General features: G+C 41.7%; 1 protein-coding gene and 1 long non-coding RNA gene across 7 annotated transcripts in view; one reads left to right on the plus strand and one right to left on the minus strand.

Annotated features, from left to right (window-relative positions):
- The window catches only part of cap2 (cyclase associated actin cytoskeleton regulatory protein 2), a 207300-nt gene that overhangs the window by 172486 nt on the left and 18099 nt on the right, over window positions 1-16715 (plus strand). For all 3 annotated transcript variants that reach the window (XM_048611444.1, XM_048611449.1, XM_048611454.1), the window contains 2 exons: window positions 6868-7033; window positions 13813-13988. In XM_048611444.1, the coding sequence (XP_048467401.1) occupies window positions 6868-7033; window positions 13813-13988 (342 nt within the window). The remainder of the gene's footprint in view (window positions 1-6867; window positions 7034-13812; window positions 13989-16715) is intronic.
- LOC125485946 overlaps window positions 1-16715 on the minus strand; it is a 71780-nt gene that overhangs the window by 25485 nt on the left and 29580 nt on the right. For all 4 annotated transcript variants that reach the window (XR_007264660.1, XR_007264662.1, XR_007264659.1 and 1 more), the window contains one exon: window positions 13805-13964. This is a non-coding gene — a long non-coding RNA (uncharacterized LOC125485946). The remainder of the gene's footprint in view (window positions 1-13804; window positions 13965-16715) is intronic.

Genomic DNA, 16715 nt, shown 5'->3' on the forward strand with positions numbered 1-16715 from the left:
GCTGGAGGACATTACAGAAATAAGGCTAAGGCTCAGGGGATGGCTTCGAATAGCTATTAGAATTTTTAAAGCGGGTATTGCTTAACCAGGTGAATAGGACTTGAGTCAAATTAGGCAGCATAGTTTTGGATGAGCTTAAGTTTAAATGTTAAAATTGTCAAGTGTAGATGTAACAAAGGCAAGTAGCTGTAGCAGATATGCTGAAAGGATTGGAGATGAGCCATCAAAAATTGTCGGCCACTTCAGAATTTTTGTATTTATGCAGTCCTGTCTTACTCAGATATTTAAAATTCCATGCACTAAGGGCATTTTTGTTTTGATTGTACTCACAGATCATTATCTTTCATTTATACATGGAGTTATTTATGCATTAGATACAGGATTTAGTCTACATACACAGTAATTCAACTTGAGCCATAGGAAACCAAGAAGTAAATTTAAGTAGGGATCTCCAGACATCAGTTGTGAGAGCATTCATGTCAACTTAATAATTATCATTCTAAACTGGGTCCTATGCTGAACCGAAACAAAGTACCATCATACAGCCCAATGCTTCTTGGGTAGCAATCAATTTGATGACAATTCTTAACATTTAACAAAAAATACTTTTATAAGTGCAGTGAAGGAATGCAACAGCCATGTTGAACCCCAATTGTATGCAACAATTGCATTGCAGCAACTTGCCAAGAATTCTTGACAGTGCCTGTTAAACCTGTGACCTTCACTGCCTGGAAGGACAATGGCAGGAGATATATTGAAATAGTATCAACTTCCACATTTCCCTCCAAGTTGCAAACCAATCCAGATTGGACATATTTTGCCATTCCCTCATCCTTGGTTCATGATCCTGTGATTGTACCTGTATTATGTGACTGCAATGGTTCAAGAAGGCTACCACCATCTTCTTAAGGCTAGTAATATGCTGGCCTTAGCAGTGATACATAGCTTATGTCCTCCCCACCAAATCAGGCCCAGGAATCAAACCTGGTGGTTCAGTGAAGGGTGCAGGAGGGCATGTCAGGAGCAGCACCAAGCATATCTAAAAATGAGGTGTCAACCTTATAAATGTACAAAATGGGACTACTTGCGTGTCTAACAGCATACTGTAGCAAGTGATAGACTGAGCTAAGTAATCCCATAGCTAATGGATCAGATCAGCTTTGCAATCCTACCACATCCCATGGAGAGTGGTGGTGGATAATTAAACAACTTATCAAAGGAGGAGACTCCATAACTATCCCCATTCTCCATAATGGGGCTGGGGGGGCAGCACATCAGTGTATCACAGCCTCCTTCAGAGGTTTTGAACATCACAGATGCCCGTCTTCAACCAGTTAAATTCATTTGATGTGATTTCCAGAAATGGTTGTAGACATTGGATACTGAAAAGGCAGTATTTTGGCAATAGAACTGAAGACTTGTGCTCCAGAACATGTTGCACCCCTAGCTGAGGTATTTCAGTAGAGCTACAAGCCTGGCATCTACCCAACAATGTGGAAAATTGTCCAGGTATGTCCTGCACACACAATGCAGGACAAATCCAACTGGTCAGTTACCACCCCACCAGTCTACTCTTGGTCATCAGTAACGTGATGGAAGGTGACATCAACTGTACTATCAACAGCACCTGCTCAACAATAACCTGTTCAGTGACTCCCAGTTTGGGTTCTGCCAGCTCCTCACCTCATTATAGTCTTGATTCAAACATGGATAAAAGAGCTGAATTCCAGAGATGAAGTGAGAATGACAGCACTTGACATCAAGGCTCCAGTTGACTGTGTGTGCCATCAAGGAGCCCTACCAAAACTAGGAATTGGAGGAAAACTCTCTGCTGGTTGGAGTCATACCTGGCACATAGGAAGATGGTTGTGGTTGTTCGAGGCCAGTCATCTCAGCTCCAGGATATCTTTCTAGGAGTTCCTCAGGGTAGTGACCTTTGGCTGCTTCATCAATGCTCCTTGCTCCTTCATAAGGTCAGAAGTGGGGATGTTTGCTGATGATTGCACAATGTTTAGTACTGTTGGCAGCTCCTCAAAGACTAGAGTCATAGAGTCATGAAGCATAGAAACAGGCTATGACAGCCAGCAAACTATACTAATCTTATTTACCTGCACCTGGACCATAGTCTGCTGTGTCCTGGCATTTTAAGTGCTCATCCAGAGTCCTTTTAAACGTTGCAGGAGAATCTGCCTCTTAGGCAACACGTTCCATATATCTACCATCCTCTTGGTATTTGGTTAAGTTGTCTCTTACAGGAGATGGTCTGGCATTTGAGTAACACAAATGTTATTTGCCACTTGTCAACCCAAGCCTGGATATTTTCCAGGTCTTGCTGCATTTGGACATGGAGTGGTTCAGTCCTGCAATACGGCAGCGAGTAGTTCACCTCCAGATCCCTGAAGCCTGTCCACCATCTATGAGGTTCAATTGAAGAGTTTGATGGAATTCTCCCCATTTGCCTAGATGAGTGCAGCTCCAACAACACTCAAAAAGCTTGACACCATCCAGAACAAAGCAGTCCACTTGATTGGCATCCACAAATATCCACTCTCTCCGTCACCGATGCTCAGTAGTAGCAGTGTGTAGTATCTACAAGATGCAATGCAGAAATTCACCAAAGACATTAGGTGACACCTTCCAAACCCACAACCACTTCCATCTCGAAGGACAAGAGCAGCAAACACATGGGAACATCACCACCTGCAAGTCCGCTTCCAAGCCACTCGCCATCATGACTTGAAAATAGATTGCCATTCCTTCAGTGTTGTTGAGACAAATGCTGGAATTCCTTCCTAACAGCATTATGTGTCTACCTTCAGCAGATGGACTGCTGCAGTTCAAGAAAACAGCTCACCACCACCATCTCATGGGCAACAGGGGATGGCCAGTAAATGCTGGCCAGTTAGCAGTGCCTAGGTCCCTTGAGTGAATTTACATTCACTGACAATTAGTTCTCTAATTTAATAAAAACCGAAAGAACTGCGGATGCTGTAAATCAGGAACAAAAACAAAGTTGCTGGATAAGCTCAGCGGGTCTGGTGGCATCCGTGAAGGAAAAAACAGAGTTAACGTTTCGGTTCTGGTGACTGAGGAAGGGTCACCAGGCCCGAAACATTAACTCTGTTCTTTCCTTCACAGATGCTGCCAGACCTGCTGAGCTTATCCAGCAACTTTGTCTCTAATTTAATACCTTGTTATTTGATTTCCTTTTATCCTTTGGTTATAATCAAAGGATGCTTACTCTGTCCCATTTGCTCATGCTGGAACCTCTATTTTGAAGGGTCTGCTGTTTCTATTAGAAAGTTCATTTCTACTCATTAGCAAAAAAAAGCTCTTTGCCAAGTGCACATGCTATTTGGTAAATTGTTTCCACAAAAAGAGTGTGAGGTTATCACTGGTATCAAATCCATGCAGTATGTTTAATTTTAAATTAATGAGGGTCAGACGTAAAAGACTAGTTAATGGCCCTTGCCTTTACAGTACTGTAGATGTTGCTGCTAGCTTGACTGCCTATAAGAAATAGTAGCATAAATGAGTAACTTGGCGCCTGGACATTTCTGTATCATGGCTGATCTGACATTGGCCTCAACTGCAATTTTTTGCTGCCTCCTTCAATGATCCTTTGTTGCCACATGGTTCAAAAATCTGTCTAATAAATTAGAATGACGGTTACCTCCCCAGATACTACCTCAAAGCCTGCTTAAACATGTGAATTGACTGCAGCCTGGAGTAGCAGCTGGAGGATATTATTCAAAAACCTTAATTGACAGACGTATGGAGCAGGGCTTTGAAGAAAAAACTTGCATTTATATAGCACCTTTCATAACAGCTAGAAGGTCCTAAAGTATTTTACAGCCAGTGAAGTACAGGTCAGGACACCTGGAGAACTCTTCTACTTTTTTTCAAAATAGCATTTACGTGTCTTTTTACACCCATCTAAGAGCATGGACTTAACATCAGTATTACGTCTCAGTCAAACATGACACTCTAGATAATGCAACGTTCCCTCGGTATTGCATGCAAGCATCAGCTTAGATTTTGTACTTTCATCTCTTGATAAGACTTGAACCAGTGACTTTCTGACTCAGAGGTGTAAGCACGATCTTTATGTGGCAATGGTGGTCAGAGCAGTTTCTGTTTGGTGTCTTCTCTGCAGAATGTGTCAGATAGTAAGATACAAAGTGGAACTATGTTTGCATCAGTGTTTACTGTGGAGAATGATATGGAAAATAGAAAATGTGGGAAAATAAATAGCGATATCTTGAAAAATGTCCATATTACAAAGGATGAGATGCTGAACATGTTGAAACGCTTAAAGGTGGATAAATCCCTGGGACCTGATCAGGTGTACCCTAGAGGTGTACTCTGTGGGAAGTGAGGGAAGACATTGCAAGGCTCCTTGCTGAGATATTTGTGTCATCGATAACCACAGGTGAGCAGCTGGAAAACCGGAAGTTGGCTAACATTGTGCCAGTATATAAGACAGGTGGTAAGGAAATGCCATGGGACTATAGACTGATGAGCCTGACATTTGTGGTGGGCAGATTGTTGGAGGGAATCCTGAGGGACAGGATTTACATGTATTTGGAAAGGCGGGGACTGATTTGCGATAGTCAACATGGCTTTGTGCGTGGGAAATCGTCTCTCACTAACTTGAGTTTTTTGAAGAAGTAACGAAGAGGATTGATTTTGGCAGAGTGATGGATGTGATCTGTCTGGACTTAAGTAAGGCATTTGACAAAGTTCCTCATGGTAGACTGGTTAGCAAGGTTAGATCACGTGGATTACAGGAAGAACTAGACATTTGGATACAAAACTGGCTCAAAGGTAGAAGACAGAGGGTGGTGGTGGAGGATTGTTTTTCAGACTGGAGGCCTGTGACCAGCAGTATGCCACAAGGATAGGTGCTGGGTCCACTGCTTTTCATTATTTATATAAATGATTTGGATGTGAACGTAGGACATATGCCGAGGAGTGCCAGATGGAGTTTAATTTAGATAGATGTGAGGAAAGGCAAACCAGGGCAGGACTTATGTATTTAATGGGAAGGTCCTGGGAGCATTGCTGAACAAATAGACCTTGGAGTACAGGTTCACAGTTCCTTGAAAGTAGAGTCGCAGGTAGATAAGATGGTGAAGAAGGCATTTGGTATGCTTGCCTTTATTGGTCAGTGAATTCAGTATTGGAGTTGGGAGGTCATGTTGCAGCTGTGTAGGACATTGGTTAGGGCACTTTTGGAGTATTGCATGCACTTCTGGTTCCTTCCTATAGGGAAGAATGTTGTGAAACTAGAAAGGGTTCAGAAAAGATTTACAAGGATGTTGCCATGGTTGGAGGGTTTAAGCTATAGGGAGAGGCTGAATAAGCTGGGGCTATTTTCCCTGGAGCATCGGAGGCTGAGGAGTGACCTTATAGAGGTTTATAAAATCATGAGGGTCATAAATAGGATAAATGGGCAAGGTCTTTTCCCTGTGATGGGGGAGTCCAAACTAAAGGGCATAGATTTAAGGTGAGAGGGAAAAGATATAAAAGTGACTTAAGGGGCAACTTTTTCATGCGTGAATCGAATGAGCTGCAAGAGGAAGTGGTGGAGGCTGGAAGAATTACAAAATTTAAAAGGCATCTGGATGGATATATGAATAGGAAGGGTTTAGAGAGATATGGGCCAAATGCTGGCAAATAGGACTAGATTTATATAGGATATCTGGTTGGCATGGACGAGTTAGACCAAAGGTTCTGTCTCCATAGTGTATATCTCTATGACTCTAATTCTATGTTGAAGGGAGTTGAGATTCAACCTGCACGCTGATGATAAGGTTCTGTTACTGGACATTTGTAAACAGAAGATTAGGGAAATTAGGGAGGAGAAAACACGGAAAGTGGGCTCAAAAATTAAGAAACCTAACACGGCCTACCCTATAATAATGGACTATCCATTTGGCACATTTCAGTTATTGATCTGCAAACACCCCAAGCTCTCTACTAACAATAAATGATTAGATACACAAAAAACTGGGTTGTGAGTGAGAATTTCCAAACAGAAGGAAGAGTTACAAGAGCAGCTATACAGGACACTGATTAGGCCACTTTTGGAACACTATATTCAATTTTGGTCTCCTAGCTATAAAAAAGATGTTGTGAAACTTGAAAGAGTTCAGAAAAGATTTACGAGGATGTTGCCAGGGTTGAAGGGTTTGAGCTGCAGGGAGAGACTGAATAGGCTGGGGCTACTTTTCCTGTAGGGTGACCTTATAGTTTATAAAATCATGAGGGGCATGGATAGGGTGAATAGCCAATATCTTTTCCCCAGGGTAGGGGAGTCCAAAACTAAAGGCCATAGGTTTAAGATGAAAGGGGAAACATTTAAAAGGGACCTAAGGGGCAACTTTTCCACACAGAGGGGGGTTATGTGTATGGAATGAGCTGCCAGAGGAAGTGATGGAGGCGGTACAATTGCAATACTTAAAAGGCATCTGGATGGGTATATGAATAGAAAGGGTTTAGTGGGACATGGGCCAAATTCTGGCAAATGGGACTAGATTAATTTAGGATATTTGGTCAGCATGGATGGGTTAGGCCGAAGGGTCTGTTTCCATGCTGCACATCTCTATGACTGTTAAGCAATTACAAATGCATATTACTAATTTGGTATTGACTATGCATTCCTGGATTTGAGCAAATTTACTGTCTAAATTTAATTTTCATTAGTGGCATGGGGTGAATACAATCTTTTGCAGAAGGTTTCTGAACTGCAGATTAAATTACAATGTAATGCATTCATTTTATGGTGAAAGAACAGCTGTGTGTCCAGTGCAACGGTAAGCACTGCCTCAATAGCAGCTAAAGTTTGACTTTTCTGTTTTTCAGGGCCATGCAAAGTCCCCACTTTCTTGTGGCAATTGTCCCCCACCTCCCCCTCCTCCTCCTCCTGGGCCCCCTCCAATCTTATTGCCAGAAACATCCAAGGATGAGGCGTCTGTGGCACGTTCCCAGCTCTTTGCACAACTTAACCAAGGAGAAGGGATTACTAAAGGTAAGAATATCAGTGTGACTACTTATCCTTATCAGTACATGATAATGGGGAGCAGAGAAAAACATTCTCTTTGTTTCAGCAATATGCTAATTTGACCGCTGCATATTTTCAAATAAATATTTCAGTACTTTCTGGTTTAAAAAGGGAAATTTGTAACTACATTATTCTAAATGGTTGATCTAAATGGTTGTTTGCAGATAGCTATGAATACATTACAAGCCACCCCATCTGACATTGTTTTGAATCTTTTTATATATAAAGTTGAGTTTCCCTTATTTACATCAGCACAATCAGCTGCACCAGCACAAAAACTTGGACAATTTAGGCACACTTGCTCTTTTGTGATATTGCAAGATTCAATTCAGCAGAATTAGATCCGCCAGACAAAATTGACCATGCTCTTGGGTCACAATCACAAGATTTCACAAATTATCCTAGTTCAAAAAGGCTGTCCAAATTGTACTTTACTTTAAGATGCATGCGTAGACAAGTTTTTAAAAATGTTTCATATCAAAATATATTTATTAAGAAAACTTTTTTTTTTATTTGCAAATTGGACTTGCTGGCATGGCAAGCATTTGTTATCCAACCCTCATTGCCTTCGAGAATGTAGTGGTGAGCTGCCTTCATGAATTGCTACAGATAATGCAGGTAGTTACATCCAGAGTACAGTTTGGAGGGTTTTGACCTAGCCACAGTGAAGAAATTGTGACATATTTACAAATCAGAATGGTGCATGTGTTCCTATGCATCTGCTGCCAGTATCACGATTCGGCATGTGCTGTGAAAGGAGCCTTGATGAGTTGGTGCAATGCATCCTATATACAGTACTCACTGCTGCCATTGTGAGTCAGTGGTGAATAGGGTGCCAGTCAAGGAGACAGCCTTGTCCTATGTAGTATTGAATTCCTTAAGTGTTGTTGGAATTGTATGTATCCAGGCAGGTGGAGAATACTCCAACATACTCTGGATCTGTGCCTTGGTGATGGCTAGTGTGTACCAGTGAATTATGAAATGGTTCAGTCTAACATTTTTAAAGATACTACATTTTAAGTTAGGTTACTCACAGGTGGAGGCGTAGACACCTCTGCTAAAGTGCTAATTTTTGTTCATAAACCCATATTCAGCTTTATTAATGGAACTGCAGCCTGCTTTGCTCTGAATATGTGAAGAAGCACCCTTTAATGAAAAAAAATTACATTAGCTTATGCTGGTCTGTGGAAGATTTCAAATCTGTGGTTATGCAACTCAAAGCCTGACCTAACCAGCACAATTTAGGAGGCTTGACCTCGATATACTTTAAAAATATCAAATGGGACCTCTCCAGTGGTGCCAATGAAGAGGGCTGCTTTGTCCTGGATGACGTCATGCTTCTTGAGTGTTGTTGGAGCTGCATACACCCAAGTAAGTCAGGAGTATTCGATTACTCTCCTGATTTGTGTCTAGTAGATGGTGGACAGGCTTTGGTAGCACCACTGAATGTCAAGGGGCAGTAGTTAGTTTGTCTCTTATTGGTGATGGTCATTGCCTGGCATTTGGGTGGCATGAATCTTAACTTGTGACTTATCAGCCTATGCCTGGATATTGTCCAGATCTTGTTGCATTTGAACGTGGACTGCTTTAGTAACTGAGGAATTACAAATGGTGCTGAACATGGTGCAATCATCGATAAATATCCCTACTTCTGACCGTATGATGGAGGACAGGTCATTAGTGAAGCAGCTGAAGATGTTTGGGCCTAGGACACTACCCTGGGAATCTCCTGCTGGATGGCCTGCAGCTGAGACAACCGACCTCCAGCAACCACAATCATCTATGTGCCAGGTATGACACCAACCAGCGGAGAGTTTGCCCCTGATATCCATTGATTCCAGGTTTGGTGGGGCTCGTTGATGCCACTTTCAGTCGAATGAGGCCTTGATTGTCAAGGCTGTCACTCACCCCTCACCTCTGGAATTCAGTGTTTTTGTCCATGTTTGAGCTAAGGCTGTAATGAGGTCAGGAGCTGAGTGGTTCTGACAGAACCCAAACTGGGTGTCACTGTGCAAGTTATTGCCAAGCAGGTGCTGCTTGCTAGCACTATTGATGCTTTCAACATTTTACTAATGATCAAGGGTAGACTGATAGGCTGGTAATTGGCCAGGTTAGATTTATCCTGTTTTTTATGCAGTTTTCCACATTGTTGGGCAAATGCCAGGACTGTAACTGTACTGGAAGAGCTTGGCTAGAGGAGCGGCAACTTTCGGAGCCTAAGCCTTCAGTACTATTGCCGATTTGTTGAAAGGGTCCATTGTCTTTGCAGTATCCAGTGCTTCCAACCATTTTGTGATATCACATGGAGTGAATCGAATGGGCTGAAGACTGGTATCTGTAATGCTGGGACCACTGGAGGAGGCCAAGATGGATCATCCATTTGGCACTCTGGTTGACAATTGCTGCGAATGCTTCAGCCTTATCGTTTGCACTGATCCGTTGGGTTCGTCCATCATTGAGAATAGGGATATTTGTGGAGTCTCCTCCTCCAGTGAGTTGTTTAATTGTCCCCCCATTTGTGACTGGATATGGAAGGACTGCAGAGTCGAGATCTGATTTATTGGTAGTGGGATCACTTAGTTATGTCCATCACTTGCTTATGCTGTTTGGCACACAAGTAGTCCTGTTTTGTAACTTCACCAGGTTGAAACCTCATTTTTAGGTATGCCTGGTGCTGCTCCTGGCATGCTGTCCTGCATTCTGTACTGAACCAGAGTTGACCTCCTGGTTTGATGATAATGGTTGAGTAGGGGATCTGCTGTCCCATGAGGTTGCAGATTGTGCTGGAGTACAATTCTGCTATTGTTGACGGCCCACGGCGCTGTATGAATGCCCAACCTTGAGTTGCTGGATCTGTTCAAAGTCTGTCCTATTTAGCGATAGTGCCACACAACATGATGGAGGTTATTCTCAATGTAAAGGCGGGACATTCTCTCCACAAGAACTGTGTGGTGGTCAATGTTACTGATACTGTTGTGGACAGATGCATTTGCAGCTGACAGATTGGGAAGGATGAGTCAAGTATGTTTTCCCTCATGTTGCTTCCCCCACTACCTGACGGAGAGCCAATCTGGAGTTATGTCCTTTAGGACCCGGCCAGCCAAATCAGTAGCGCTGCTGTCAAGCCACTCTTATTTGTGGACATTGAAATTCCCCACCCTGCATACAGTTTGCGCCCTTGCCACCCTTAGTGCTTTCTGCAAGTGTTATTCAACATGGAGGAGTACTGATTCATCAGCTGAGGGAGGACGGTACTTGGTAATCATGAGGTTTCCTTGTCTATGTTTAACTTGAAGCCATGAGACTTCACAGGGTCCGGAGTCAATGTTGAGGATTCCTAGGGCAACTCCCTCCTGGCCGTATACCACTGTACAGCCACCTCTGCTGTGGGACAGGACATATCCTCAAGTCACCAGGTGAGGATAACAGATTTCCTTCCCTGAAGAACATTAGTGAACCAGGTGGGTTGTCTGACATTTGACAATGGTTTCATAATCATCATCAGGAGATTCTTAATTTCAAGTATGTTTTATTGAATTCAAAATCCACCAAGTGCCATGGTGGGATTCAAACCCGGGTCTTCAGAACATTAGCTGAGTTTTAGATTAATAGCCTAGCAATACTACCACTTGGCCATTGCCTCCCCGTTTTACCTAGTAAATGTTAAAGGAATTAAAACCTACTCCAAGTTCTGGCTAACTGTAAAATTGACTCCACTCATACTGACTCCACTGCAAAAAAAAACACATTGATCCCAAACACCCATCCCTTCTGCTTTCCTGGAGCACCCTCCAGATGCTCTCCACCTCCTTTGGCTTTACAACTAACACCTTCTGCATGTCCAACTCACCAAGCATCCTATCAGTACCGAATGCCCAACCACTCCCCCAAAAATCTGACCCATCCTAACCTCTCACTCATGTACTGCCACCTGTATCATCTCAACCACTTACCCGATTCCCCATTTGCTTACTTGCCATCCTATCTCATTGCCCACCCCCCTATTACCCTTCCTTCACTCTCTCTTGCCTAACACTTACCTTCTCTCAGTAGCTTTCAAAGTGGCTATGGGCATTTAAATTCTTTTCTTTCTGGAATACGGCAGAAATTGATGTTAAAAAGGGGCGTGACTTCTATATAAATTCACCCCAGTACTCCCAGGATCATTTAGTGGGCTACATCTGTTGAGATAGATTCTGAACCAGAGTAGGGCCCAAAAATTCTTGCGAAGGTAGGAGATAGGGATTCTGACCCAGATCAGAAGATTTGGGCCAGCTTGTCTTGTACTGGAACCTAAGACACCAATGCTGAAAAGACGATATCTGATTTGCAATGCCAACAGTGTGGGTTCAATTCCTGCACCGGCTGAGGTTACCATGAAGGACTCGCCTTCTCCCCATGGCTGGGGTGTGGTGACCCTCCGGTCAAACCAGTGTCAGTTGTCTCTCCTTGTTGTCTCACCTCTTCTTTACACTGATAAAACCTTTAGTTCTCTCAAGACCGTGACTTGAAAGGATTTCTGGGATTTACATATACATATTAATCAATTAAAACATTCTAACTGATTAAAGATTTAACAGCATCATAGGTCAGTTTAATACGTCCTCATCAGTGGTGTGACCCTTTGATCTTTTACATATAAATTCTGTGTCAGATACTACATCTTTCACTAACACCTGAAGAAGGAGCGAAGTTCCTTTATTTTCAAATAAACCTGTTGGACTATAACCTAATGTCATGTGATTTCTGATCTTGTGCTAATTGTTGTAGGAAGCCCTCCAGCGGCTGTAGAGTGCCAAATCTGGAGGCACTACTCTTTAGCAGGGAGGTCGATGTCCTTTGACTCAGCGGGGGGAGGATATGGTGATTGTAACGAGGTCAGGCAGGTGGACATCATACAAAAGAAGTTCCTGCTTGGGGCGGTTAAACTGGTGCAATCAAGGAGCCCTGGCTGACAAATAAAAACAGGAGTATCCGAGGTTCTGTTCACTCTGAGAGCTGGCTCTGACAGAGCTGGATCAGTGTCAAGGACTTCCCACGTGTAAATAAAGGGTGACTTAGTGACAGGATACTGGCCTCCGTGGAGACAGACCACTTAAATTTTCAACCAAATCATTTATAAATACTACAAATAACAGAGATCCAAGCACTGATCCCTGCAGAACACAACTGGTAACAGACTCCACCCTCCTCAATTACACTCCATTTACTATGACCAAGCCAATTTTGTGTCTAACTTCACAACTCACTGTGTATCCGATGTGACTTAATGTTCTGGACCAGCGGACCATGTCAAGTGCATTAGTAAAGTTCACAAAGACAACGTCCACTGAATCAATAATCTTTGTCACTTCCTCAAAAAACTCAAATCTGTGAGACAAGACCTCCCCTGCACAAAGACATACTGACAATCCCTAATAAGTCCGTTCTTTTCCAAATGTGAAAAGATCCTGTCCCTAACAGTCTTCTCCAATAATTTCCCTACTAGTGATGTAGGGCTAACTGGCCTATAATTTTCTGCATAATCCCTGTTGCCCTTCTTAGAGAAGATACCTTGAAAGTGAGGATACCTTGCGATACAAGTGCCCCTGACGACCTTCTGTAAATAGTGAGGTCAGAGGTGCCCCTTGTCATCATGGCCCTCCACCAAAAGGCCTGCAGTTGTGACTGTGGTGGAGGTGAATGGATAAGGTTTGGTGGTATTCTGCCCATATCTATTCCGGGCCTCGGTTTAATATGTCAACCAAATGGCAGCAACTCTGAGATAGTGCAGGACTCCTTCAGTATGACAGGAAGCATCAGTCTAAGTTGAGTCTTCAATCTCTTGAGTGGACTTTAATGCACGACCTTTTGACTTAGAAGCAAGAATGCTATCAGTAAGTCAAGACAAAAAAAAAGGCTCATACTTATAAAAATTGTATGTGCAATGATTTGACTTTGTAGTCATTATAAACAGATGACCATATCAAGCAATAAATTAGCTGTGTTTAATTGCACTAAATTAATATTTGTTTCAAGCATGTTCAGTTATTAGTTTGATGTCATTTACTTTTTAATACATGTACCTTTCTTACTGACTCATTTCATGATCGCACTTACCAGAATTATACTAGTAATAATGGACAATATATGGAGACTTGCGAAGATGTGATTGGTCTCCTTTGTACAGGGACGATTAAGGGAACGTTAAGTAGAGGTGCTCATATTTATGAGGGGATGTCAATAAAGGTAGGAAATGCTATTCCATTAGTATATGGGTTGATAATGAGCAGACATTGCTTCAAGATAAATGTCAAATGAACAGGTTGTGAGATGAGGAGCTTTTCACATTGTGTTATGATCTGGAAAGTACAAGCTAAAAGGGCTGTGGAAGCAGATTGAATAGTAAATTTCAAAAGGAAATTGGATAAATACTTGAATGGTAAAAAAACACTGCAAGAGTATGGAAAAGGAATAGGAAAGTGGAACTAACTGAATAACACTTACAAAACTCTGTACTGGTGAGGTGGGTAGAATGTCTGTCTGTATTATGTTCTGATTTTTAAACTATTGAGATCTTTCTAGAATACTCCCAGATGTCCCTGCTGGACTCTGTGGTAGTGTATTTTAATATTGAACTACGAGCTCCTTAAATTAGTGACATGAATATAAATGTCTGATATTTAACAATTTCAGTTCAGTTGTTGATTTAAAAGATCAAAAAAATTTGAACAGTTTTCTGTGGTACTAATTTTTTACCTTTCTAGGTCTCCGCCATGTTCCTGATGACCAGAAGACCCACAAGAATCCAAATCTTCGTCCACGGACTGCAGTGATCATTTCCCCATCAAAGAGTCACTCATCCAGTCCTACATCGCCCATGTCCTCTCCACAGCAGCCAAGGATGCCTGTGCTGGAGCTAGAAGGAAAGAAGTGGAAAGTGGTAAATATAACCAAAGGCTGGATCTTATGTTCCCCAAAGGGTGTGTTTTCAATGGTAGTGGTCGTGGTGTGGCGAGGGGGGGAACACAAAATAGGTCAGGCTGGACCATCACCTGCCCATCCACCTCTCATCTCATTCCCGTAATACACTAGGTTAAAAACTTGTAAAACAATTAATGATTCAGTCTCTTCAGAAACTCAGCTCAAGAAATAAAACCTAAACGCTCAGATGGAAAGCAATAGAAAAATCATAACATTGTGTTCAATTTATTTAGCTAGCTTCACTCTAAGTGGTGGTAACTTGGAATAAGCTGTGCTGGTTTTAATTAGACTTTACGTACATAAAACTACTATCCACTTCAGTAATGCAAACATATATATTTGTGCAATAGAGAATTGAAAACCAGCTGAGTAGGCTTATATGTTGCTGTGAAGGAATCAATAATTCAAACAATTATTCTTCTCCCTTGTCAGGGCAAAGTTCTGCCTTAAATACATATGTGTGACCTAAATTTAAGGACACAGATTTCCAATGAAAACTGACATCTCAGTAATATTTATCTGCAAACCCCACTGAGATGAAAGGTCCAAAAACTACTGAATTTGGCAAGAGACTTAAACACATCATTAAAGAAATACCACACTCTCTATGCCTTCTCAGGTGGACACTCAAGATTCCCCGGCATTATTATTGGTGTCCTGGCTAATATTTACCCCTCAACCAAAATCAGAATTGTTCATTAACATTACATTTCCGTTTGCCAACTGGCTGCTGTTTTTCCAACGTTATATCAGTGACTGCACTTCGAACAAGTATTTATGTAGCAGTAAAACACTGGTATATTTCTGAGGTCTATATAAAGCCAGGAGCATTCTTTTCAATGCTGCCTTATTTGAAGGTAAATCCAGGTATGTATTTAAATCTCTTGATGGCAAGCATAAATACAAATTCTTTATTTGTAAGAATGAGATACTGTTTATCAGCACTTGATATAAGCCATCATAATTTGAATCTTGTCTTTTGTTCCTAGCTCCATCAGTAACGCAACTAATAATTGGGGGCAGGTTTTACAGGGACGACAGAGTCTTGCTCCTTCTAAGCCCATTTCATAACTATAACGAATGTTGGGCAGGCTAGAATAACCAGTCATGGGATTTTCTACTGCTCACTCAGGAAGAAGTCCCTGCTTCAGAAGCTGCTGGCCGATTGGCTGGTAGCTCCATCACTCTTTACAATGCCAGATCTCAATAGTGAGTTCTGCTGGAAATGTGACTGCCAGAAGAGACCAAAGGAAGATCACAGTGTCATGAGAGCTAAGTCCTGTGATTTTATGATGGGGAGAGATGCTAGAGGCACAGAAAGAGGGAGGTGGTGTGTGAGTTCTGTCAGGCAGGTGGCATGGAAGGAAACGGGTGATATTTAGGAAAGGGGAGTGCACTTGAGATGTGTTGGATATCACTCAAATGAGGTGCCTCCCTCCTTTCCCACCTTTTTTTTGTAGGCCTATAAAAGTAGCTTGCCCAAGCTAGTCATATTATGGCATGGGCAGTGTATTACTCAGATCAGTAGGTTGTTAACATCTCTAATTTATCTTTATTTAAACATGGCATTCAGCTGGCATGTGCAATTAATAATTGGGGGCAGGTTTTACAGGGACGACAGAGTCTTGCTCCTTCTAAGCCGAATAGGCTTATGTGTTGCTGTGAAGGAATCCATAATTCAAACAATTATTCTTCTCCCTTCTCAGGGCAAAGTTCTGCCTTAAATACATATGTGTGACCTAAATTTAAGGACACAGATTTCCAATGAAAACTGACATCTCAGTAATATTTATCTGCAAACCCCACTGAGACGAAAGGTCCAAAAACTACTGAATTTGGCAAGAGACTTAAACACATCATTAAAGAAATACCACACTTCACAAAAATTGTTTTTAAATTAAAGAAGTATTTTACACATGTCTAACTTATTTTGTCTAATTTTACATGAAAATGAAAGTATCTATTCCCTGACATTTACCAGTAACCTTTTAAAGCGACATATTGTACAAAACACAATAGTGACATCTAGTGTTAAACAGTCATCTCTGCAATACATTCAGTTAAATTAAACATTGCTTTGTTGAACCATTTCAATAGCTTGTTGCTTGGCCTTGAAAAACATTTTAGGAATTTTGTTTTAGGACATCATTTGCCCTTTTTCCCACTGTGACTCCATTTCAAGGCTGGAATATTGTAAGAGCTCTGTTAAAGTTCTGCTTGGTGGTCATTGCTGCCTCAAAGCTCCCAACCCCAAAATTTCAGCTTGAAGTCTTGATCCTCAATTTGAAAAGCCCTGTGTTAGACTATACAGGGTTTACTAAATCCCATAGTTGAGTGTGGCTTGAATGAGAGTGGTCTTATAATTTAGCATTGACTTTATGAGAAGTAAACTTGATACCTTTTACTATTTCCCTTTGCTGTAGTCTTTGCCAGAACCAATTTCTCCCAGATAAAACTGTTAAAATACCACTATCTTGTTCTAAAATATGTGCTAGGCATATAAATTTGTGAATACTGTTATTTGGCTTCACTCCAGTAACTTGTGATGAGTGCTACCAAACTGGGTGTTAGATGGCATAACCAAGGCATTCTGGTTTCTGTTGTATTACAACTGCTGCCTTCTCCAAGTTTAAAGAAAAGATATATTTTGATGTCATAGTCATTCAGGTCAGAAGAGGCCTTTTGG

Source organism: Rhincodon typus, chromosome 2, assembly GCF_021869965.1.
Source record: "Rhincodon typus isolate 14 chromosome 2, sRhiTyp1.1, whole genome shotgun sequence".
NCBI classification, from domain to species: domain Eukaryota; kingdom Metazoa; phylum Chordata; class Chondrichthyes; order Orectolobiformes; family Rhincodontidae; genus Rhincodon; species Rhincodon typus.